This window comes from Durio zibethinus, chromosome 6, assembly GCF_047325235.1.
Source record: "Durio zibethinus cultivar Kanyao isolate XHJ-2024 chromosome 6, ASM4732523v1, whole genome shotgun sequence".
In the NCBI taxonomy this organism is placed as follows: domain Eukaryota; kingdom Viridiplantae; phylum Streptophyta; class Magnoliopsida; order Malvales; family Malvaceae; genus Durio; species Durio zibethinus.
This window is the reverse complement of record NC_143167.1, coordinates 28,662,776-28,687,947: the sequence shown is the minus strand read 5'-3', so window position 1 is coordinate 28,687,947 and position 25,172 is coordinate 28,662,776. Positions and strand designations below refer to the sequence as shown.

The following is a 25,172-nucleotide window of genomic DNA, read 5'->3' as shown; positions in this document are numbered from 1 at the left end:
TATATATGGTAGATCTTGATGATATTGATTAGATGAATTTTGTCAAAAATCTTAAGTCATAAAAGTAAATTTTTTAAAATTTATCAAATATGAAAATTTGATAATTTTTGTTACTTATCAATGTGAATATCTAACAAGCTAAAAATTTATCAGACATGCATAATTATAAAATTTTAAAACTAAAATAAAAATAATAATTAAGTAATTTTACTTAAAAATAATTAAAAAAAAGTGTAAAGAATAAAATTGGGGATGCAAATAGAATAACTCATTTTTCAAGTAGTAATTTTCAAAAAAATTGAAATTCAATCTTTAATATTTACAAATTATCCTTCCTCAATTTCCTTTAGACCTTGACTCTTTATGTAAAAAAAAAAAAAATGGCCCTTTTTGCATTGATTAAAACGTAAATTAATTACTTTACAAACTAAATAATTACTTAGGTTCTACTTGATTTAATTGTAGTTCGTACAAAAAATATTGTTTGGAATAGAGTTGTTTTAAAAATATTGTGAAAAAAATATAAAATAACGTTTAACAAACTTAGAATTGAAATGTGGTAAAATGGTAAAAACTATTTAAGATTATTATTTTTATTTGTAATAAATAAAAAATAAAATCAATAACTTTATTAAATTGAAAATCCAAGTTCTTAAGTAAAAAAATAAAATAAAAAATATTTTTGTTAATTAGAATAAAAATGAAATTATAAAAAGAAAAATTAGATATAAAAATGCAAAATAATATAATCATCTTTATAGTTTTACAAATTACTAAAGGCTAAAGTGAAAATGTAAAAAACTTTCATTAATTTGATGTCTGAAAAACAACATGATATAAAAGTTGAACAATTAATTTGACGCATTAGTGAAGGATGTTATAAACATAACAAATTTATTAAAAAATTAAAATTAAATAAAATATCATAAATTAATGCTCAGGATATAAAAGTGTGTATGGTAAGTGTATCTATACATGAAAATGGAAAAAAAAATTGAAAAATTAATTAAATTTAAAATAATCCATTGAATTACACTAAGTTTATTTATTTATTTGTTAAATATCAAAATTGAAAAAAAAAATTGACTGATCAATAATCTAGCCATAAGCGTGAAGCGTCGGTAAATGATTATGATTTGATGTAATAATGTTTTAAGAGGGAAAAATAAAACAACGATGCACCCAACAAAAAGAAAGAGGAAAAATAAAACGACGCGTCGTTTCAACGCCATTCGCTGTTTATTTCTCGCTCTTTTTGATTAAACCGACTTAATTAAAAATTGATCCGTTGGATTAGATATCAAATTTTAGGGCTTCCAGGGTTTTGTACACTCCCTCCTCGTCTTCTGTATCACTCTTCTTTTTTCCAGTTTCCCATATCCGTTTCCCGCTCTGTTTTTTTTTTTTTTCTTCTTTGTTTCCTCCCCTTCTTTCTCTTCTATCAATTTCCAAGATCTCCTAGAAAAATGGTGTCGCCGAAGCAACTGCTCTCCACCATCGAATCCTCCCTCCTCGGTACTTCTCCTCCGTCGCCGGCGCGGCGAGTTGAACTCCTTCACGCTATTCGTAGCTCCCTTTCCTCTCTCCAATCTCTCCTCTCCTATCTGGTATTGTCTTCTCCCTTCTTCACATCTTCAACAATTTGTGTAAAACTTTTTTTTGTTACTAGTACTATTGTTCATTGATTTTTTTTTTTAAATTTGCGGTTTTTTAGCCCCCAAAACCCTCAGATCGGGCGCAGCTACAGTCCAAAGAAGTTAGACTTCCGGATTCTCCTCCAATTTCGCTTGACGACCAAGATGTTCAAATTGTGAGTTTCGTTTTAACAGTGCCTTTTTTTTTTTTTTTGCAAATGTTTTGACTACTTTTTTTCTTTTTTTTTGAAGAGAGTGAGATATTGATTTTAACTTCTTATTGACAGTTTATTAGAAATTGACTTAAGTATTCTTGATTCTGTTTATCAACCTTGATATGGCCCCATTCGGTTCAGTTTTCCTATATTGCTCCGCTACGAAAAAAATTTGCCCTAATTTTAGGCCATTGTTAGAACTAAGTTGATTGTGCTATTTTCTCTTTATCATTTTTAATGTTATTGTCTTCGTTGGTGTTACGTAATGACTGTAGTTCGAACTTGTTTGATTTGCTTCCTTTTGGTTGTCTATGTTCTTATTCGTTTGATACTTGGATATAGGCATTGAAATTGAGTGACGACCTCCATCTAAATGAAATAGATTGCGTTAATTTGCTTGTTTCTGCCAACCAAGAGGTAAATCTCTGTCCTTTTGTTTGTGTCAATTCTGAATATCTCTGTTTGCTTCATATTTGTACACAAACAATTTTGTTCGTGTATTTATGTTTTCTTATGAAAATTTTTTCCAGTGGGGTTTAATGGGACGAGGACCACTGGAGATTTTACGCCTTGCAGCAGGACTTTGGTATACTGAGAGGCGAGATCTAATAATGGCTCTATATACGCTTTTGAGGGTAATTCCCTCTGTAATGCTCATTCAGCATCATGCATCATTTGGTTGCAACTTTGGTTTTTCATTTTTTTGGTTCTAAGAACTATTAATTGCTTTTTTTTAGGCTGTTGTGCTTGATCAGGGACTTGAAGCCGATCTTGTGGCTGATATTCAGAAGTATCTGGAAGATCTTATTAATACTGGACTTAGACAGCGATTGATTTCTCTAATAAAGGTGTGAAACATTTAAAATGTATACTTTCATTTTATGCCTTCTAAGAATGGGTCTGTCATTTTGCATAAATCCTTATTCTTCTGTGTGTCATTTATTCTTCTGTGTGTCATTTGTACATTGAAACTCTTCTTGATTGTTAAATTTTGCTTGTGAGAGAATTGAGGACTCATTAGATTGCTAGTGTTTAGATTCCACTAACCATCATTATTGTTCTAAGTGGTTCAACTTTTGATCTGACCATTATTTCTGGATTTTGTGATTGTCTTTATTTGAGTTACAATATTTCTTGATAAGATGGAAGAATTGAGCAAATATCTATGCCCATCAAATGCATGGTTTATTTGAGAATTATATAGCTTAAAAGCAAATCTGTAATATGTGTGTTCTTTTCCTTCACTTTTACTGGTAAACCCTACTTGTTAAATACTTGTGATAGAGCGGAGAAAATACATAGAGCATGCCCATTGATGGAGATAAGCATGAAGTTGATTTGATGGACTGATCTCCTTTCTAACCTGAAACAGAACATACCTTTTTCTGTGAGCATTTAAATGGTAATGCACAACATACATTTTATTGGAATGTCTCCTAAGTGGAGTTCTTTGTGAACAAGTTGTAGAGAAACATTCAGTGTTACCACCTCGTTCATTTAATTACTTTAATCTAACCTTGTTCTGAATGGAATAGCCTTATTGTTGAAGTTAATATTATTTAGTATTAGTAGCCTTGTTGTCGAATATATCAGCTTGATTTCTAGTTTCAGGAGTAGAATTGAACTTGCATCCAACCTTTACATTCAATTTCTTGTTGCATATTGATTTGTTTGTGAAGTAGTAATAAGTAGTATCAGGTTTTATGTTATGACATTGGGTTTTTGAGAACATCAGTAATTTCTAAAGATGCATTGATATAATTGAATTTTATTGCAGTTCCTGAGTTTTATCTAGTTTTTGCTTCAGTGGAAACCTATGCTATTGATTTTAGGATGAGAATTTGCCCTTTCTTGTTGGCCTTATTTATTAGCTTTCCTCTAATCTTTTCTGTATGGTCTTTTGAATGCAATTGATGTCCTTTGACTTTAGGAACTCAACCGGGAAGAACCAGCTGGGTTAGGTGGGCCTCTCTCTGAACAGTATCTTCTTGATTCTAGAGGTGCTCTTGTTGAGCGGCGAGCTGTGGTCTGTAGGGAACAACTTATACTTGGACATTGCCTTGTCCTTTCTGTTCTAGTTGTTCGGACAAGTAAGCAGATGACTTAATGTACTTTTCTTTCCTTTTTGATAATAAAGCTACCATGTAGTTCCTTTACATGACAGAACTGGACAACTCTGCATTTGAAAGGTGGGTTTAAATGTGACATATGACAATATCTCACATTTGATTGAATGGCAGAAGTGTAGTTGCAGTAGTTTCTGATTTATTCATGTCAGCATCATAGCCCACATTTGATTAAGTTCTAGTATATTTATCGGCTATTAATGCAATATTATCATTCCTGTCTGTTGGCTAAAAAATAATCATTATTAAATAGTGTTTCGGACATGCAAAGAGGGGACCTGTAGATGCCCTTATGAGAAGATATGATTTGATAGACCACCCATGTAAAGATAAGGAGTTGAAGAGCAAAGATGATTTAGAAGGGGCTTATGTTTATTGATCTTGCTGAGCATATGGTTGTGAAATAGATCATACAGTGGTGCATCATGGTCCATAGATCCTACATAGTGGGAAATGTTAGTTTGTCATAGTTGGTTATCTACCTCATAGAGGTTTGATTTATTGATGATTAAATTTTGCCTCGTTCACTAATAAAAAAAACTGAGAAAAAAACTAGTAAACAGATTAACCATCTAGACTTAATAAGTTTTATTTCTGATTCTTGTTGAAACTGGTTTCTCATACAGTACTAGTTTATCAAATCTCTCTATTTGTCTGTTAGCGATTCATTGTCTAGAGTTTATGTTATCCTGCACTGGTTGTCGTGAAAATGGTTAATGCACTATATAGGAGTTGGGCGATTCTTTAAGATGGAAGTAGGTATTAATCAAGATGTACGATGTCCTTTTGAAGGATTTGAAGTCTGTTTGAGTGTAAAACTTGTGTTGCAAACCTTTCATATGAGAGGTTATTTTTGATGTATCCTTTCTCCTCTGCCACATGCAATTGCTCATGGGTTCAAGACTTCCAACTCAAAATCCCATAGGATCTAGATATTTTAGATATGCGTGCTGTTCTTTGAAGGGATTTGAATTTTGTGTAGGTTGAAGCATTCTTTGAAAAGATCAGAAAGTCATGTAAGTTGACTCTTAAGAGATCTGACATTAAGATTCTCTTGTATAGAAAACCTAAATAAATGATCTTGTAATTTTGGTTTCCACAAGTTGTGATATTTTGAACTGTGAAGTAACATGATGGTGTTTGTGAGATTAAATACATTTTCTCTGATGGTGTTTTACTGACATTAGCCATGATGCATGTCTGCTAGACTTATGTTTTTTTTTTTTTTTTTTTTGTGGAACCATAATGGGCAACCTAAACCAAAAGTAAGAATCGTTTATGAGCTATTTGCTATGTTTGAGTTATTGCTTAGGATATACAGAATAGGGATTATTAACTAATTGTTAGGAAATTCTATGCCCGTCTGCAATGTTCTCATTTTGTCTCTGGTTTCTTTATGTGCGGTATCATGCTTCACTTGCTATTGTGGAGCTTCTATATTCAGGCTTCAGTTTTATCACCAAAATATTCATTCATTAAAACTTCTACTTCTTCTTCTTCTTTTTTGTGGTAATTTAAAGGTTTTCAACATGGGAAGATTGCATAACATAAGCTATCTCCTGCCTACGAACATTCTTGCCTAGGATAATGTGGCAATAACAGCAAGATTTGCTTACATCTCATCATAGAAGATTATACGTTGCCCCTCTGCTGTTAAGGATCCTTTTCTTGTTATTAATGCTTGGACGAAAATGTTCAAAATTGTAGAATACAGTTTGAAACCTTAATGTTGGTAACCATGATGGTAGAAAAACAAAGCCATGTTAAATAGGAAGTTTTAGGATTCTGAACACTCAACTCAAATAGATTTTAATTGCCAATTTTACAATTACACTGCATGAAGTAGGAAAATTTCCCTATGGTTGCATGAGGTTCTATGTTTCATTTAGTGGCCCTTTTCCTGCAGCAGGCTACTTTAGGAAGCTGATTGGAGTTGGTTTGATGAATTTTTGGCCATTTATGAGATAATATATATATATATATTGTTTTGCATTTTGCTAGTATAGACATACTTAAACAATGTCTTATGCAGGTCCAAAAGATGTTAAGGATGTTTTTTCTGCTTTAAAAGATAATGCTGCTGAACTTGGTGAGAGCAATGGCTCCTTAAAACATCAGGCATGTCTTTTTCGCTATAATTTTTTGTGCAAAAGATTTTTCTTCTATTTCCTTGTTGTGTCAAAGAGACATGCAGACAAATGATATGTAAACGCTCTCATGTATGCTGCTGGGCACTTATTAATATTTTTTCATCTCTGTGCAGATTACATATAGTCTACTTTTTTCTCTTGTCATTGCTTTGATATCAGATGCTCTTAGTGCGGTATCTGATAAAACATCTGTCCTATCTCATGATGCTTCTTTCAGAAAGGAATTCCATGAACTTGTAAGATGAACTGCAATCTCTATGTTTTTTTCCTTGTCTACTTTCTTGATATTCTGGTGATAGTCTTTGAGTAACTGAAACAGTTGCTGAAACACTTGAACATTTTAGGTTATGGCTGTCATAAATGATCCAAATGTTGAGGGCTTTGTCGGTGGCATAAGGCTTGCTTGGGTTGTACATTTGATGCTGATACATGATGAGATTGGCCTTAGTGAGGCAGTTTCAATGGCATCTTCGAATGAATTGGGTTACATTAATTTGTGCTTGGAATCTGTTTTTGCAAACAATGTGTTCCACTTTTTGCTGGATAAAGTTCTTCGAAGTGCAGCATACCGGGTGAATAAAGTTCTTTTGGAAAGATATTTCTCTATTTCTTGGTTCTTGCGTTTATTAATTCAAAGTCCTGCCCCTCCCCCTTTACGTAGTGGATTGTCATATTGATTTTTCTTTATTTAAAATTTTTTTTATTATTCTGAAATTTGCTTCTACATTTGTTGTAGGCATTAGTTCAATAGAGTAATTACTTTTACTTTCTATTAATATTGAGATATACTTTATGTTTTTGTTGCTTATAGCATATTCTTAAGGCAGTTTACCTTCTTGTTTGTGACTTGTGCAGAATGATGATGAGGATATGGTATACATGTATAATGCTTATCTTCACAAGCTAATTACTTGCATTCTATCTCACCCAGTTGCCAGAGAGAAGGTTTGTTGAGTTCTTAAATTTCCTGATGTCATTTACAATTCACACATTGAAAGAAACTTGTACAGAGAACAACTACACATTTGTCAGATTCTTTTGTCAGCCTTTTATTAATATTAAATAAAGGAATTTAGATATCCATTTCAATATGCCGTCTTTATTCCTTTCTTTTCCTTCTCATACTTATTTAGAGTGTGGGCTGTGACTCTATTTCTATTTACATGCAATTGGTTTGCATCAATTTTGTTATCAGGATTTATGTTTAGCTCCACAAGGTTTATTTTCTTTTTGGCATGCAACATGTTGCTTTGAACTGGATGTCTGTTAAAATCCTATATTCATAACAAACATGTGTTTTTCTTATGTCTTGTATTCTAGGCAAGACGTAATGATCCTAAATTTATCCTAAATTTAACTGATTTAATGATGGTGAATTTTATGAATGCATGACATCAGTATGCTTTTTATATGAGTTTTACGTAGACCTAATTCATATGACGCCATGATCCTTGAGTTTTGTTGCTTATCTGCCCAGCCTTCCATCTCTAACAGAATATTCTGTGAAATTAATGACGTATTGAGGACATCTTTTGGGAAAATCAAAGCGGAGAATAGTGCTTAATACTTGGTAGCTAATAAAATTAATTGCTGTAGAACATTTAGGAAACATAACCCATTTGTTTCAAGCTATCTTTGGTTTTAACATATATGTCTTAGATTTATTTGCATTTTGCATTGAAAAGTTCATTTTATTCTCATCATTGCTACCTTGACCTTTGAATTGTAACACTATGCTGTAGGTGAAAGAAGTGAAGGAGAAGGCTATGATCACACTTAATTCATATCGCACAGCAGGGGATTTTGTGCATGATAGCAGCTTGCAAGGTGAACAAGCTGCTGAAGGTGTCCCTTTACCTTTTGTCTCTCTCTTGGAGTTTGTGAGTGAAATTTATCAGGTTGGTTCACTGGTTTATATGTGGTCTAATTAATTTCAAAAAAGAAAAAACATTGTATGTATGCTTGGGGATGCATTAAGAGTCAGTGTAATGCTTAATCGTTTAGAAGCTTGGAAGGTGAAGAATTGTCTTCTTTATTGAAAAATGAAGCTACTGAGAGTTATTGCTTTTGTTAAATCTGATTTTAAATTTCTTAATCAGATTAAGCTACCACTTTCTGTTGTTTGCACAAGAAAAGCCATTTCTGTTTGATGAATGGATATTCTTGTCTTACATTTGTACTGCTGTTCTGCACCTCCTTACAATGAAACTGAGTCATTGTGTTGCTATGCAAAATTCAAAATATGTGCTTGTTTTTTAACCTGTTTTTGTTTCTGAGACATTCATTATATCATAATCTGGAAATGCTGCCCAACATCCCTTGTTTGTTGTGGAATATATTCTGACAATCCCATTGCAATAGTTTTCATCCGTTGACATGTTGCTTCATGCTTTTGTTTTACTTTGTTGATTATTTTAGCCCACATTGGCATTTGCTGTATCTTTCAGAAGGAACCAGAGCTCTTGTCCAGCAATGATTTCTTGTGGACATTTGTGAATTTTGCTGGAGAGGACCACACTAATTTTCAAACTCTTGTGGCATTTTTAAACATGCTGAGTACCCTGGTATTGAAGTGTATTATTTGCTTTGTAAAGCATCTCTTGTTATATTTATGCAGTCTATTGCACTATGGTTTTTCTTGATTAGATGTTCTTTGCAGGCTTCTAGCCAAGAAGGTGCTTCAAAGGTTTACGAGTTACTCCAGGGTAAAGCATTCCGCTCTATTGGGTGGAGTACGTTGTTTAATTGTCTTTCAATTTATGATGAGAAGTTTAAACAGTCTCTTCAAGCTGCTGGGGCCATTTTACCTGAGTTCCAGGAGGGTGATGCAAAAGCACTTGTTGCATATTTGAATGTTCTTCAGAAGGTTTCAACTTTTTTTTACAATATTTATGACTCTTCAATTCCCTTTTTTCCTGGATTTTTGATATTTTCATGCTATGTTCTTTTAGTTGGTTGCCAAGAATGTGGCAGTCTTTCCTTTTTCATGTGGTTTTCCATAAATGTCAATGACTTTAGGTTTCACATAACAATGAGCGTGATTTTTGGGACCTTAGATATTGAATGTAGCATTTTTTTGTTTTTCATGTCTCTTTATTATCATTGTTAACTGCGTTAAGCATGTTGATTAATGATAATTGGTTCCTTTTTCTGTTGAAGTTTTCAAGTTTGGCTGGCAGTTTCTCTATATTTTGCTCGTTGCTGCCACTCTTTTCATCTTCTTTTTTTTATATCTTTTCTTCTCTTAGCCTCCCCCCTCTGTCCTATTCTCTCTCACCTTATCTCGAGGACCTCTCTTTAGGAATCTTTGCAAACACGTGAGCTGCAGGAAATTAAACGATGATCTCAATAATATTCCAGCTATAAATAAATTTTCAAAAGCAGAATGGTTCTTGGGCAAAGCTTTCTACATCACCTATGATTTTTCTCTCTCTCTCTCATGAAAACTTAATAAGTTGCACATCTTATAAATTTCACCTGTTTGTTTCTTTTAAGATTTTCATGAATGATCAATGGTCATGCAGAATGTGTAAATAACAAATACAATCAAAATTCTTGGGGTTAGGTGCATGAATTTCCTTTAGACATTGTTCTGTTCTGTGTACAAATTTGTTGGATCTATGTATTCGTGTCTGGCTTGCTAAAAGCATCCATTTCAAATTTTGTTTTAGCAGCCTTCAGATGCATGATGTAGATCAAATTCAGAAATTGTTTCTCCCTTGATTTTGATTTCTAGACCTTCTCTATAGAAGAATTTGTATATTCAGAACTCCATATTACATATATTTATTTATTTATTGTAATCTCTGTCTTCCTTCATCAAAGAGAATGGGTACATCACGAAGCAAAAGTTGCTTATATCAGTTATAAACATTTTTGGTGTTAATATTGGTGAATTGGGATTATAAAATCAAATTTCTATGTTTGTTGTGTATATTCCATTTTCTATGGTTTGTAGCCTATAATCACGATGTTGTGGTTTATGTTTTAGTTTTGTTTGTATATTCCTCTTTGTGCATGCATATCTGTATATCTTCATGTGTTTATAATCATAAATGCATATGCATGTTTATATATTTACTTATTCTAGGTTGGAGATCATTGTCTTTTCATAGATTAAATTGTGCATTATCTTTTTCTTTGCTTTCTCATTGAGGGAATAATTGTTTTCACTTTTAATATGTCATTGGCTACAGGTTGTGCAAAACGGGAATCCTATTGAAAGAACGAACTGGTTTCCAGATATTGAACCATTATTTAAGCTCCTTAGTTATGAGAATGTGCCACCATATCTCAAGGTTGATTGTTTTCTCTCTCGCTCGATCACTTGTCCTTTCTTTTCTCCCAATTTAACTCTTTTATGATGTTTCACTCTGAAGAGATTGATGGCATTATGGCTTCTAGATGAAAGTCTTCTGCCGTAGCTTATTTTTCTTTACTGGAATGGCTTTTAAAAATAATTATATGCTTTCACAGGGTGCTTTGCGGAACACAATTGCTACTTTTGTTCGTGTTTCTCCGGTCCTCAAAGATGCTATTTGGACATATCTTGAGCAATATGATCTACCAGTAGTTGTTGGGTCACATATTGGGATTGGTGGCCAGCCAATGGCAGCCCAGGTTAATTTTTCTTTTTGGTATCAAATCTATTAATGGTTGATGTGAAGGTGTAAGTTACTGGTTTTCATACTTTTTTTATTGATAAATTGCTTCAGATGTGGAGATCTATGACTTAATATACTATGTTAGTGACAAAATTAATATTGCAAGGGAAACATCTCATTGGAAGCAGACTTTTAGAAGGCTGATTCAGAGGAGAGTAAATAGGAGAATGTGGAAGATTAACGATCCGGAGGATTCTTTTTTTGATTTCATTTAGAACATATTTGTTATTATTATTTGAGAGTGTTCTATATTGGTGAAATCTTTAGATGTTGAATCTGAAATGGGGAAAATTGGCCGTGTTGTATAAACTGGATGGACTTGATAAATTAGCTGCAACTGAAATTGTGCTTTTGCAATCTCATTTTGGTGAAGGCGACAAAAATTTGTTGAGACTGTTAACGAATCATGTGTTCTCATGTGGGTTTAAACCTGACAAAGATTTTCCAGAAGCATCTTGCTTGTTATACATTGAGTTGATTGCATTTTCTTTTACAGGAAACAAGACAAATAAATTTGATAATAGCCATGAGCTTTGGCAAGAAAAATGTGTCGTGCTTATCCAAAAAGTATAGTGTTCATGTTGGGTTTTTGTGTTAACAGGTTTATGATATGCAATTTGAGCTGAATGAGATAGAAGCAAGGAGAGAACAATATCCTTCGACTATATCTTTCCTTAATCTGCTAAATGCTCTTATTGCTGAAGAAAAGGATGTAAGCCATAGAGGGCGTAGGTACTGATCGTTTCTTTGCAATTTCAGTTTCATTTTTTCTTCTGTGGTCATTCCAACATAGAGTGTCTTTCTTTCAGATTTTTTGGCATCTTCAGGTTTGTATATGATCATGTGTTTGGGCCATTCCCTCAAAGAGCCTATGCTGATCCTTGTGAGAAATGGCAGCTGGTATTTGCTTGTCTTCAGCATTTTCATATGTGAGTATCTCGTATAGTTTTAATCTGGAAATCTTTTTAATGCTTTTGGTCCATTTATGCATAGTAAATTATGCTAGTTTTTGTTTTGTTGAAATTTATGATTCTTTATTTGACATTTGACACCCCTTTTTTTCTTTCACAAGCTGCATTATCTTGGTATTTTTATTTTCCCTGAAGCTTGATATCTTTTTTTTTATTTAGACTGTTATTATTTTTTATTAACCTCATACCCTTACTATACCATTAAACAATTGCGTTACTTAGAAGGTCATTTGCAGGATTCTAAGCATGTATGATATTCAAGAAGAAGATATTGATAGTGTTGTTGATCGACCACAACTTTCAGCAGTAACACAACCATCTTCACTTCAGATGCAGCTGCCTGTCTTAGAGTTGCTGAAAGTATGTTGCATGGTTTTTGCTTGTTCTTTTCTTCCTATGTGGCAGAAAATCATTTTTGAAGCTAGTTTAAGCATGTTTAGTATGCTTTTTTGTATACCTGCTACTTTTTGGTGCACAATTGTTTATCCACTGGCATAGTTCTTGATGTTACCTGATGCAACTGTTAATTATTTTGTGCTCATCTAATTATTTTCTGCATTGGAAATCATGCTTCAGAACAATATTATTATAATTATTCATTATTGCTTTGATTCTCTGATCAGTCATAATTTTGTTCCCGCTAAGGCACCATTCTATGGATAGTGCTTCTAATGTTAACATTGTAAATGAACTGCATTAAAATTGCGTGGTCTAACAAGTTGAGCTTCTTTTGAGCTTGATGTCAAAATGTTTTTTTTTTCCCTTGCCTTTATGAGACTGTTAAAAAGTTGATTAGTAGATAAGTTTTGTTCTAGGTTGAACTTTGTGCCTTGACTTTCGAACAAAGGCCAAGTTAAACGCTATGGGCTTGATCATTAGTGAAGTTCTTTGTTCTAAGTTTTTACAATATAAGTTGTGCCGAACTTTAAGAAATATTTTCCTTTAATTAAAAAATTGCACTTAATATGCTCAATTCTTTTTTTCTTGGTAAGTTTGGTGGGGATGCTTTTTGAGCCTCATGGCTAACATTTCCCCCCTTTTTGTGATATGAAAAGCAGATTTTTTGACCTGCTTAATCTTAAATAATTTGTTGCTCACTTAGAATTGCATCATCAATCATGCTTTCATGTTGTTGACTGTTTCTCTTGGCAGGATTTCATGAGTGGTAAAACTGTTTTCCGAAATATTATGAGTATCCTTCTACCAGGTGTGAATTCAGTTATTACTGAAAGGAATAGTCAAGTATATGGACCACTTTTAGAGAAGGCTGTGCAACTTTCATTGGAAATTATAATCCTTGTTTTGGAAAAGGATATACTTCTAGCTGATTTCTGGCGTCCTCTTTACCAGGTTACTGTTTCAACTGTGCAATATCTTTTATTTTGCTTCTCTATAGACTATGATAAACTTCAAATCATCGTGGTGATTGCCAAAACAAAAGGTTGACACTTGAGATGTGAAATTTCCTTTCTGACTTTTTAAGAGAAGTTTGGATGCTAAGAAAGTTTTCTGACGATAATCAAGTTGGTCTGACTTGAAAATATCTTGTTAAGCACCCAACTAAGACTTATTGGCAATAGGTGCATTGGCCTAACTTGAATATAAGATCACGGGAAACTCAGTATTTAACAGATGTGAGATAACACCACTTTAACAAACCCCCATCATGTGTAGGCGGAGATAGAAGCCCACCATGTGGCAAACTTAAAACGGTGTCAGGCAAGAGCAACAAGACAGAATAACAGAACAGAACGTGGGCTCTGATAACATATTAAGTATCCAACCTAAAACCAATTGGCAATAGTTGGAGAGATCCAACATGAATATAAGATCACAGGAAACTCCATATTTAACAGATGTGGGATAACACCACTTCAATGTATTTGACTCTGGTTATTCATTCCACATATTTATTGATGAGCCATGGTCATGTTCAAAGTTTGTTTGGGAAATAATGAGGTGCTTTGCTGGATACAATAGTGCATGTGTTGTAAAGAAAATGTGCATCAAGACTGCTTTCCGCATTTGATACTGGGGTTTTAAGGCAATTGTTTATATTTCTTTATAAAGTTTATTGGCTTTTAACAGAGCGTGGGCTTGATTCATGAGCTTCAGTTTTCTTTGTCTTCTCTCTCTCTCTGGTGCCTTGCCTGTAGAAAACATTTGCATGCACATTCAAACATGGGCGAGCCTGTAGAAAATGGGTGTAGAAGGTTGTTGAGAGCATAATTTTGAAAATACTGTGACAGTATCTTTTCTTGGGCAAATATCTAGGTATATCTTAATGTAACCGTCTTCCATATATTTGAATTTGGCTGATTAACTTCCATCTCATACTTAATCATGTTGCATGCAGCTAATTCTCTGCTAATTTATGTTTGATCCTCCATGGCCTGTACAATAACCTTGAACCCTAGATAGTGTATTTTTATTGCATGTACTGGATTTAGGGTGCCAAAAGATGTTTCCTGGTAATAGCATTTCATGATTTAGTTATGTATGCATGACTAGATCAGGGAGAAGAAAATAATCTTAGTTTTTGCTTGTTTCCCATGCAGCCTCTGGATGTTATACTCTCTCAAGATCATAATCAAATTGTTGCTTTATTGGAGTATGTCAGATATGATTTTCTACCGCAAATTCAGCAATCCTCTATCAAAATCATGAGCATTCTAAGGTTGCCTAATTGGACTACTTTTGTCTTATCTTTCTTTCTCATTTTCTGGAATCTGATTGATTTTTTAATGCTTCATTTGTGAAGTTCTCGTATGGTTGGGCTGGTTCAGCTGCTGCTGAAATCCAATGCTGCAACTTCGTTGGTTGAGGACTATGCAGCCTGCCTTGAGTTGCGATCACAAGAGTGTCAGGTTATAGAGAACAGTGGTGATGATCCAGGGATTCTAATAATGCAGGTTAATCTGAGTTTGTAGTGTGTGCGCGTGCACTTGTTTTCTTTTTAGTCTTCGAATAGTTCAAATGGTTTCAGCAGTGTCTTAAACTTTGCAGTAATTTTCTCTGATATTTTCAGCTTCTGATTGATAATGTTAGCCGGCCTGCACCAAACATTACACATTTACTGCTTAAGTTTGATCTTGATACTTCTATTGAGCGAACACTTTTACAGCCAAAATTCCATTACAGGTTTTGTTGCTAGCTTTTCAAACGCATTCATGTTTATTTGTGTCAATGTTTTCTTCAACCCTTGTACGGTACACTAATTATTATTTTACAGCTGTTTGAAGGTTATTCTTGAAATCTTGGAGAACCTTTCAAAGCCAGATGTAAATGCATTGCTTCATGAATTTGGTTTTCAGGTTAGAGCTACCCTATCTTGCATATTGGATTTCTTAAAAAGATAGTTTCTTGCTTTCAAATCATTTTCTTTTCTCTTTCATAGTTTCCCCACTTTCTAAGGGAGTGGGATTATTTCTTAGAAAACTTTCATTTGCTCACTGTATGCAGCTTCTTTACGAGTTGTGTTTGGATCCATTAACATGTGGACCTACCATGGATCTTTTGAGTAACAAAAAGTATCATTTCTTTGTAAAGGTATAACATGCTTTGGTGATTTAAAGATTTAATGATCCTAATCAGTCTCTTCTCTTTCTTTTCTTATGTAGTTTGCTTTGTTTCAAGGAACAAAATCTTATGACATTGTTTTGTGGCAGCATCTTGATACTATAGGTGTTGCTCCACTTCCTAAACGAAATAACAACCAGGGACTTCGTATCAGTTCTTTACATCAGGTTTTTTTAGCATCTTTTTCCTGTTATAATTTATTTCTTGTTTTTGCTGTTGCATCATTTGGACCAAGTTGTTTGATTCACATAGTTCTATACTCAAGAGTGCCTATTTCTTTTTTTTTTTGTTCTGAGACACAAAAGAGGGCAATCTGAAGGTGCTTTGTTTTCTGGATTACAATTCTGTTGGCAACTTTACTCATGATTGGAAATTGTCTATCTTATCTTCTAATTATATAGTTATACTGAGCTTGGCACTTCTTTAACACTTGATTATACGCATTTCAATAAACCAGGTTATATTTTACTCCAAACAAGAATGCATTAGGTTTTTTTTCCATTGTCTCTATTTTTCTTAAAGCACACCCTAGTCTTGTGCCAGAAAATTTTGAGCTCAGTTACTAATCAATTTTCTATTATCTTTTCTTTGTTAAGTCTTGATGTCTCTGTTACGGATTTCTGTATAGAAATGTAGTTTGAAACCTATTGCATTGTGTTAGTTTACATTAATTTTTGTCATCATTTTGCATGCTTCCTCCCTAACAGATTCAGAACTAAGTTCTATTATTTGAGAATATCTTGTCAGCTATGTAGTTATATCTTGTGGAGCTTTCATACCGACTTCTTGTTCCTTGCCTTCCGCAGAGAGCATGGCTTTTGAAACTTTTAGCTATTGAGTTACATGCTGCTTATGTCAGTAGTCCCCATCATAGAGAAACTTGTCAGAGTATCCTTGCTCATCTTTTTGGGCAGGATGTTGTTGAAACTGGCACGGGCATATTAATTCTTCAAAATAGCAAGGAACATGCTGCAACCAGAACCATTAGTAAGACCAAGGTATTAGTAGTTACTTATATGTATTATAGTTTGAAATAAACAAATTTCTTCACATGGGTGATAATCTGTAAAAAATAAGTTTGTGGATGGTTATTGAAAAGTAAATTTAATGTCAATTTCTGAAAATTCTTTCCACTGCCATTGCTTCCAATGTATTTTCCTCTTTTCTAATTTTTCCCGATATACAGGTTTCTGTATTGGGGCAAAGCAGTGGTTCCTTGGCTTTTCCACTTATTGCTTTTAGGCTGTATTGACAGTTCCAAGCCACTTTGACAACATTTTTGAGAACTTTTTGAAAGTTTGATATTTGTTTATGCTAGTCATATGTGTGCCAAGGCATGTTGCTTTCTTCCTTTTTCTCTTTCATTGTTGGCATGTTCTTAGTTCTTTTTAGTGCATCAAATCCTTTTGACAATTGTTTTCATGCTGTATAATCCTTATCTTATGTTTTGCATGGTACATTTTTTGGTGTGTATTAAAAGTGCCATTTTTCTTTATGAAGAGTATGAAGTGGATTTGCTGTATCACTTTGTTGCACTTTGCAATTTGATCAATTTCAATTCGGGATCAATTTCAGGTGTTAGAGTTGCTTGAAGTTGTCCAATTCAGATCACCAGACACCACTATGAAGCTTTCTCAAATTATTTCTAATATGAAATATGATTTGCTGGTAAGATCCTAGCTACTGATAGTAGTGCTTATACTGTTACTTGTCATCTGGACTTGATCATTTCTACTTTTATAGGCTGAGGACATACTAGGGAATCCAACATCTTCTGGAAAGGGTGGCATCTATTACTATTCTGAACGTGGTGATCGTCTAATTGGTCTTGCTTCACTTCGTGATAAGCTTTGGCAGGTCAGTTCCTTTGTCTTTAGAAAACAATTTTCGCCTGAAAACGAGAGGTTTTTGTTAACATAGTGTTATACATATATAACTGATGTTTATCTGACTTTGTTATTTCAGAAGTTCAGCTCTGTTTATCCTCAGTTGAGTAACTTTGGCAGTGAAGCTGAGCTGAATGAGGTTAGAGAGACAATTCAGCAGTTGTTGAGATGGGGTTGGGGGTACAACAAAAACCTTGAGGAACAGGCTGCCCAACTTCATATGTTAACTGGCTGGTCACATATTGTTGAGGTCTAACCACTTTTTAGTTGGCTTGTCTGAACTCAAATCATTTTAAAAATATTTTCAATTTTCTCATGCCCTTTGTCTGCACTGTTTGTGCTGGCAGGTTTCTATATCAAGAAGAATCGCATCACTTGAAAATCGATCTGAAATTTTATATCAGTAGGCTTCCCTATCATCATTAGCATGTTTTTTCTTTTTCTTATTCTTGGGTTGCTGTATTGCTTATTTCTCTGGTCATTGTCAGGATTCTTGATGCCTCTCTTAGTGCTTCTGCCTCTCCAGACTGCTCATTGAAAATGGCATTTATATTGAGCCAGGTAGCCAGCTGCACTCAATTCGTCAACTTACCGCTTGGCCTTCCTTTTATGGCAGTGGTTATGATAACTTGAGTTTTGCATGAAATGTTGGTAGGTTGCACTTACATGCATGGCGAAGCTACGAGAGGATAGATACTTATACCCTGGTGCTTTTAGTTCAGATAGTATTACATGTCTTGATATTATCATGGTGAAACAATTATCAAATGGTGCTTGTCACTCAATACTGTTTAAGCTTATCATGGCAATTTTGCGAAATGAATCATCAGAGGCATTGAGGAGGCGGTATGGTGCAAATTACAAATCTGGTGCTTTTCTTTGTTTGTTAACTCTCTGTTTGGTTGGTGCTTTTGCTTTTTTCCTTTTTGCTTTTTGCTATTTGTCCATTGTGTTCAGTTCATTTTTTATTTTTTGCTTTTTACTCTCTATTGGAAAAAGTAAAAAGCCAAAGCATCAATCCAACAGAGCTTAAACTTTTTCAGTTGTTATCTGACCTTTGTATATGTATCTGTCTTCAGTCAGTATGCATTGCTTCTGAGCTATTTCCAGTATTGTCAGCATATGCTTGCTTCTAATGTGCCAACCGCAGTTCTTCAGCAGTTGCTGCTTGATGAGCAAGATGGTGAAGAGTTAGATCTCCAAAAGGTATGTGTTCTCTAAAAACCTTTTCCAGTTATTTATTCCTTATGTTGCAATTTTTATGTGTTAATTTAAGAAAAGCTTCATCACCACTGATCCACTTTTTGCAGATTGACAAAGAACAGGCGGAACTAGCTCGTGCCAATTTTTCCATCTTAAGGAAAGAGGCTCAAGCCATCTTGGATTTGGTGGGTTCCCTCTCCTTCCCTTAATCCTCCATTTTTTCTTCAGTTGGTATAGTATTGAAAGAGTGGTGTTAAATTTGAAGTTTATATGACCATATTTTGTCTTCAATATGGAACTCTGATAATTTTGGGAATTGAGATTGTTTCTCTTATCTAGCATTTTAATTGAAATAGACGTTTTCTGCAGAGTTTGAGCTTTAGGTTTTGTCTGGATTGGATACTATAGATGCTTGTACGGATATATGTACAAGTCCTGTGAATTTATATACACATATGCAATAAAATCTTGTCCACAGATCTATCCAGCTTTTGAACTTCTATGAACCTGAAAAACACATAAGAATTAGTGATGCATTTTTCAATGTGTTGGGTATAGTATATGCTTCTTTGATGGGGCAATCAGCATGAGCAGTGGTTTTCTTATTGTACACATTTATCTTCTATTATTCTTTTAGCCAATATTTCGTGAGCACGAACTGTTTTGAAAGGTTTTACAATCTATCTAATTCTTCTATGATTCCTTTTTTTTTTTTTCAAGTTAAGTTTCTTATTCTCAGAAGTTTGCTTGACTGTCTAATGTCATTTTCTCTTGTTATTCGGTTTGATTTGGGGCATGACATAGACTTTGTCTAATTTTGGTGCTGTTTTCTTTCTCAATCTGATTTAATATCTGTTCAATTTCAATCTGCAGGTAATAAAGGATGCAACTCAAGGCAGTGAGCCTGGCAAAACAATATCACTTTATGTTCTGGATGCAGTAGTTTGTATTGATCATGAGAGATATTTCTTAAGTCAACTTCAAAGTAGAGGTTTTTTGAGGTCTTGCTTAATGAGCATCAGTAATTATTCATGTCAGGTATGTGTATCCTTCCTCTATAAATTAGCTGCTGAATCATGGAAAATAATTTACTTTATCTTTTTCTCCAAGGGTTGTTTACCTGGTTTTGTCCCCTCGAGCTAGGGTGCCATAAATATCTTCCAACCTTTGTAATGTTCTCCACCTTGTTTTCTTTTGTTATGTTTGACTTGCTCAAAATTTTGGCAAAAAGTAATACTTGCACGTGTGAAGCTTTGTGTATGTGAACAGAGATATATTCCTATCTCCCGTAACTGTCTTCCAACTGCTAAACCTTCCCCTTCAAGACCCCTCACCACCCCCCCCCCCCAAAAAAAAAAAAAAAAAACCTCAGAGGAAGCATTCAGAGATCTTTGACACCTCTATCACTCCCTTTTTGTTTATGGAATTTGGCTCATGTCATTGCATGTAAACTCTATAATTGATTCAGGATGGTAGTCATCCACTTGACTTATTGCAACGGGCTTGTACTCTTGAAGCTGAACTCACATTACTTCTGAGAATTAGTCACAAATATGGGAAAGCTGGGGCTCAAGTCTTATTTTCCATGGGTGCTTTGGAGCATATTGCTTCATGCAGGGCAGTTAACTTGCAGGTGAAATTGCAATCTTTATGCCCATTATCCTATTTATTTTACCATGTTCCTGATTTGATTGAAATGAAACTATCCACCAGGGAAGTTTGAGGAGGGTTGACACAAATCTAAGAAGAGATGTGGCTGTGGACATTGACAAACAGCGGATGATTGTAACTCCTATGTTGAGATTGCTGTTTTCTTTGACATCATTAGTTGAAACTTCTGAGTTTTTTGAGGTCAGTTGTTTCTCTTATTTTTGTCTTATGAAAGTGTAGTCACTTCCTGCTTGTAATAAAAGGCAGAGAAGAAATTAACTCCTATCTATCCCTTGAGTCAGGTTTAGCTGCTGAACTCAACAAATGAAACATTCCTCCTCTTTTTAACCTATCTTTCTTGAACTCATTAATTTTTTCGTCTTAAATACACATGTTGGACTCATGTCAGAAACTTCTAAGTAGAAATGAGTACACAACTCTCCAAATGAGGAAAAACTCACAAAAATTAAACTGTCTCATGCTTGACATGTATCCATGTTTGGCAGTTGAACCCAAATTTGTGTAACACAGCTACTAACCATAATCAATAGCATCCCCCCAACAGCTACATAACAATTTTGAAATGGCTCAAATTTACCACAGAGCTCAAGCTTGGTATTCTATTTATTGAAGGCTCCTTTTGCTACTGTTAATATTCTCCTTTTGCTTTCATAAACCCAAAGTAAAAAGGTTCATTTGGATATAAAGGTAAGAAATAGTTTTGAAGGGTTGAAATTTTAAAGTTTGACTGTCATGGATAGCAAGAACCATAATTCTTCTTCTATATTGAATCCTAATGGTAGAATGGTGTTACTTTTATGCAATTTTCTTTTTTTTAATGGTTTTGCTTTTGGAGGAAGCAAAAATCAAGTGGTAAAAGTAATAACCAAACTGAACCTAATTAAAGATGTTGAGTTCATTTAAGGTTCTTGCCATTTTTATCATCATCATTATTGTATTAAATTGTTGACTTTAGTTTATCATAATAATGTCTCATTCTCAAGTTGATTTCAAGCTTGAGCTTAAGAGATGAGGTCAATCTTCAACTTTTGTTTTTATGCTGGACCATGCTTCTTACTGCTGTTGTGTCTAGGATGATTATCACTAATAATTATAGTTGTAATGGTTAAAATCATTGTTCTAAAGCTTGAGTTGGTTTCAAACTTAAGCTTAAGAAACAAGTTCATCTTGAACTTGAGCTCAAACTTTTTAATGTTTGTATTGATTTGGACTGATATCTTCTTTGTGACTTTCCCTTGTTTGACTTCTGGAATGAGTTATGTTCATCACTACTTGGACAATTGAGACATATGGCAGAGTAGAACACATTGTGCTGCTAAGGATTTATCTGGATATTCATGCATTTTAATTTTTAAATCTTATTGCCATCTCTCAATTCTATAGATTATGTTAACTTTGATCTAATCGACATAGGCATATAGCAGGCTGTTACAGTGAATATCCTTACCTGTAAGTCCTGTTTCTGCTTAAATAGTGTTGGAACCGACTAACTAATGTCTAATAAGAGCGGTTATGGTTCAGCCAACCAGTTCTTGATGGGAAAGATTCGGTTGGGTTTGCAAATGATGTGTTTACAAGTATAAGTACCAAATACTCTTTTCAATTTTGGGGAAACAGCATTTCCTCATTTTTTATAAACTTCTCAATCTTCATATCTTTCTACCCCAATTGTGCAAAGCTTGTTTGGAAATTAGTCATCACAAGCCACTATTTATTTTCTTTCTTATGTTCTATAGCAGTCCTTTTTCTGCTCTTCCTCCTCTCAATTCATCTTCCTCCATTTCTGTGCCTTATGTGAATTCCCTCTTATTCCTTTGTACTTTTTTTGATAGGTGAAGAATAAAATTGTACGTGAAGTCATAGATTTTGTGAAAGGACATCAATTGCTCTTTGATCAAGTTCTTCGTGTAGATGTTTCTACAGCTGATGAATTGATGATGGAGCAGATCAATCTTGTTGTTGGTATACTTAGCAAGGTAAGAACCTTTTAAGATGTGTTCTGGCTTAATACTCTCTGGCTCTATATTGACTTTTGTTTTAATCAAACAAACTTTTGGTTTGATTATACATACACTTTTTTCTTTTCTTTTTTTTAATTCAAAGGTGTGGCCATATGAAGAAAGTGATGAGTATGGTTTTGTTCAAGGGCTTTTTAGTATGATGCATATTCTTTTCTCTCGTGATTCAGAGGCACCCATCTTTTCACACTCGGCACGATCTCCCAAGGTATGCTAATGTCTCTTCTGAAGGTAGCTGCAGAAGCTATCAACTCTTTTTACGCTCATGTATTATTTTGCTGTGTTTTTTATTTTTATTTTTGTTTTTATTTTCAAATGATCAGAATCTGAGGAGATCAGAACTAAGCACTTTTCCTTATGCTTTCTCACTCATGATCATTCATCTTTTTTCCAATGAATTATCAGAATCAGAGGAAATCAGAACTCAATGCTTTTCGATTATGCTTTAGTCTGAGTTCTTATCTATACTTTTTGGTCTCAAAGAAATCCCTTAGGCTGCAGGTATGTGTTTAAACTTCAAAGGTTGAGGGTTGCACATTCTTTCTTTTATTTACATCTTTTGATTATATTCTAAAAATACAAAAAAATGGTTCTCATCTATTGACTTGTTGCAGGTTTCAGGTGACTCTCCTGACTATCATTCTCCTGCTGGCCTGCAGCAACCAACGCTTAATTTACTTTGTTCTCTTCTGAATGCTGTGACAAATTCTCTTGAAAGAGCAGCTGAGGAAAAATCATCACTGCTTAATAAGGTATTGTTGGATTGTATAAACGTTGTGAAGATCACATTGTTTTCTGCTTTTCCATCGCTTTTTGTCCTTTGTTCTTTGCATTTGCATTGCCTTTTATCTATCTTTTCTACATTTGCATTGCTTTTTTTTTCTCCTTGGAAGTAAAAGTTAGTGTCTGGAGGCATGTGTATTAATTACTTGTTTGAGCTTGCAGATTCAAGACATAAATGAACTATCAAGACAGGAGGTGGATGAAGTTATAAATATGTTTGTTAGGCAAGATTCGGTTTCAGCCTCTGATGACATACAAAAAAGGTATTATTTGGTTGTGTTTATTTGAAAGCAGATGCAAAACATGTTTCTTCTGTAGCCTTACTCTTGTAATAATATGTTTGAAATTAAAGAAATTTCGCTTAATTGAAGGCAAAGTATCTTTTATGGGTTTGAAAGAAATTTCTCAGTTTACATTCTTCATTCATGTATATGCAGTTTTGATGGATTTTTGGTGCATTTTGTGTTTTTTTAATGCTATGATTTTCATGTTTTACAGGCGGTATATAGCAATGGTTGAAATGTGCCAAGTAGCTGGTAATAGGGATCAGCTAATTTCTTTATTACTTCCTCTTGCAGAGCACATGTTGAATGTCATCCTAATCCATTTTCAGGACAGGTGCTTTGGTTTTCTGCCTTCTTGTTTTGAAATAATCCTAATCTTGTTGCATTGTTGATGGATGAAATTATTTTCCTTGGTACTTGGTGTTTCTATGCACATGGTTCTGGTCCTGGAATTTTCAAGAATTGGTGAACCCATGTTGATTAGTCCTCTAGTTTTGAAATAATCTTATGTTGCATTTTTCTGGCATTGAAACTTGATAAGCAGAAACTTTATTAGGGCTATTTCTTTTGGTGCTTAGGATTTATGGCCGTAAGGAATGAGAGGTTTAAGACAATTGTATATAACAGGACTTAAGCTGGTTGGATAAGGTGGAGAAGTGTTGATTCTATATTTAAAGGATATTTTTGACATTTAGAAGAAAATTCTTTAAGGTCTCTATCTGGCAGTATTTCCTAGCAGTTGTAGGAGATAATATATTTGAGAACGAAATTGATCTAGATTTGAATGTGTTAAGAGTTAGTTGTAAATCATTTGCCTTTGCCACCAGTAATTTTTGGTGGGATTTTAGGGTAATTTGTTCTCATAGGCCAGTTGATATCAGAATGACAGACGTAAAAGTATATTGATGTTATGCTTCTTTCTTTTTTAGCTCTCTTTTCTAATATTTGTCTTATTGCAAGTTGTCCTATTTTCAATTCTTGGATTTAATGGCAGCTCTGGTTTGTTCGATACCAGCGGAAGTATGAAAACTATTATGTATGGTGCCAAGCCTGATTTGGGGCAAGAAATTTCTTTGTTGTGTGGAAAGCTAATTCCACTCTTAGAACGACTTGAGTTACTAAGTGAGGTATGATGCTTCCCTGATCATTGTTTACATCTTGGCAATGTGATCATTCCAACTCTAGTATGATGACTAGCATGCACAATTGTCCTTCTGAGAGCTCAAGCTCTGTTATCAGAAAATATCCTCTTGTTATGTGAGATTAGAGTATTAGACATAGTACAATGTGTTTTTAGTTTATCTACTCTAGTGGTGGTTGAAATTCTGAAATAGTAGCAGCACAGATAAATGGAAGATCACATTTACCAAGTTTGCTACAAGTAGTTATATAATATAGATTTACTCCCACATTCAGCCCTTTTGCAGAGTAGGTTTGTTGATTTAGCTGTTTGGAATATTACGGTGATATTGGATTCTCTTAATTTTGGGTTTGGTTAAAAATATGAACAAACTCACAATCAATCTGAATTTAGGTCTTGGAAGCCAGGAGCAAATTGACAATCAACCCTTAGGAAGCTTTTAGCCAAAATTGACACTTGCCTTTAGATTCTCTAAGGCAAGGTTGTCTTTGTTTCATTGCCATCGGCTTCGAGTCTGCCCCGGGTTTTCTTTGTTGGAACATAATAATAATAATAATATTTTCATGGTTGTTTCTTGTCTTCTCAGGATAAAGTAGGCCACAACCTTAAGGTCTTCCGCAGATTAGTGACTTCGCTTAAAGAAATGGCGATCCAAAAATTTGCTTCGTAATGTTGGTTGAAGGAGTGGGAATATTTTATATTGGTATTTAGATTATTTTCAAAGTAATGTGTTTTGGTTTGTTAAATTTTATTATTGTCAGTCATGTCTGTAAATCAATAATATATCCAATTCCAATGAATTTAATTATTCATAGATTTTTTTTTTCCGATTTTTCCCATCAATTAA

The 25,172-nt window shown here is 34.0% G+C and overlaps 1 protein-coding gene across 11 annotated transcripts; it reads left to right on the top strand.

Annotated features, from left to right (window-relative positions):
• The first annotated feature begins 1,353 nt into the window (after positions 1-1,353).
• EMB3142 (nuclear pore complex protein (DUF3414)) lies at positions 1,354-25,141 on the top strand. 11 transcript variants are annotated; one of them, XR_016342997.1, is made up of 45 exons: positions 1,354-1,607; positions 1,715-1,810; positions 2,192-2,266; positions 2,380-2,484; positions 2,587-2,697; positions 3,780-3,939; positions 6,008-6,093; positions 6,239-6,361; positions 6,470-6,697; positions 6,981-7,070; positions 7,868-8,023; positions 8,573-8,689; positions 8,785-8,991; positions 10,322-10,423; positions 10,602-10,745; positions 11,391-11,521; positions 11,599-11,718; positions 11,997-12,120; positions 12,913-13,110; positions 14,319-14,437; positions 14,522-14,672; positions 14,789-14,901; positions 14,993-15,074; positions 15,223-15,309; positions 15,429-15,506; positions 16,146-16,337; positions 16,915-17,007; positions 17,083-17,196; positions 17,305-17,475; positions 17,573-17,628; positions 17,714-17,786; positions 17,881-18,071; positions 18,305-18,431; positions 18,536-18,613; positions 19,302-19,466; positions 19,897-20,061; positions 20,142-20,279; positions 21,932-22,075; positions 22,203-22,325; positions 22,523-22,618; positions 22,732-22,869; positions 23,063-23,163; positions 23,479-23,518; positions 24,200-24,311; positions 24,912-25,141. XR_016342997.1 is itself a non-coding variant. In XM_089762574.1 (45 exons), exons 1-45 carry the CDS (start codon positions 1,467-1,469, stop codon positions 24,993-24,995), a joined length of 5,625 nt encoding a protein of 1,874 aa, XP_089618700.1. In that variant the 5' UTR covers positions 1,354-1,466; the 3' UTR covers positions 24,996-25,141. The 11 variants fall into 11 exon arrangements, 8 of the variants coding, with proteins under 8 accessions (XP_089618700.1, XP_022729586.2, XP_089618706.1 ...); XR_016342996.1 differs by having other exon boundaries at positions 24,179-24,311; XM_089762574.1 differs by having other exon boundaries at positions 23,399-23,518.
• The last annotated feature ends 31 nt before the right edge of the window (positions 25,142-25,172 follow it).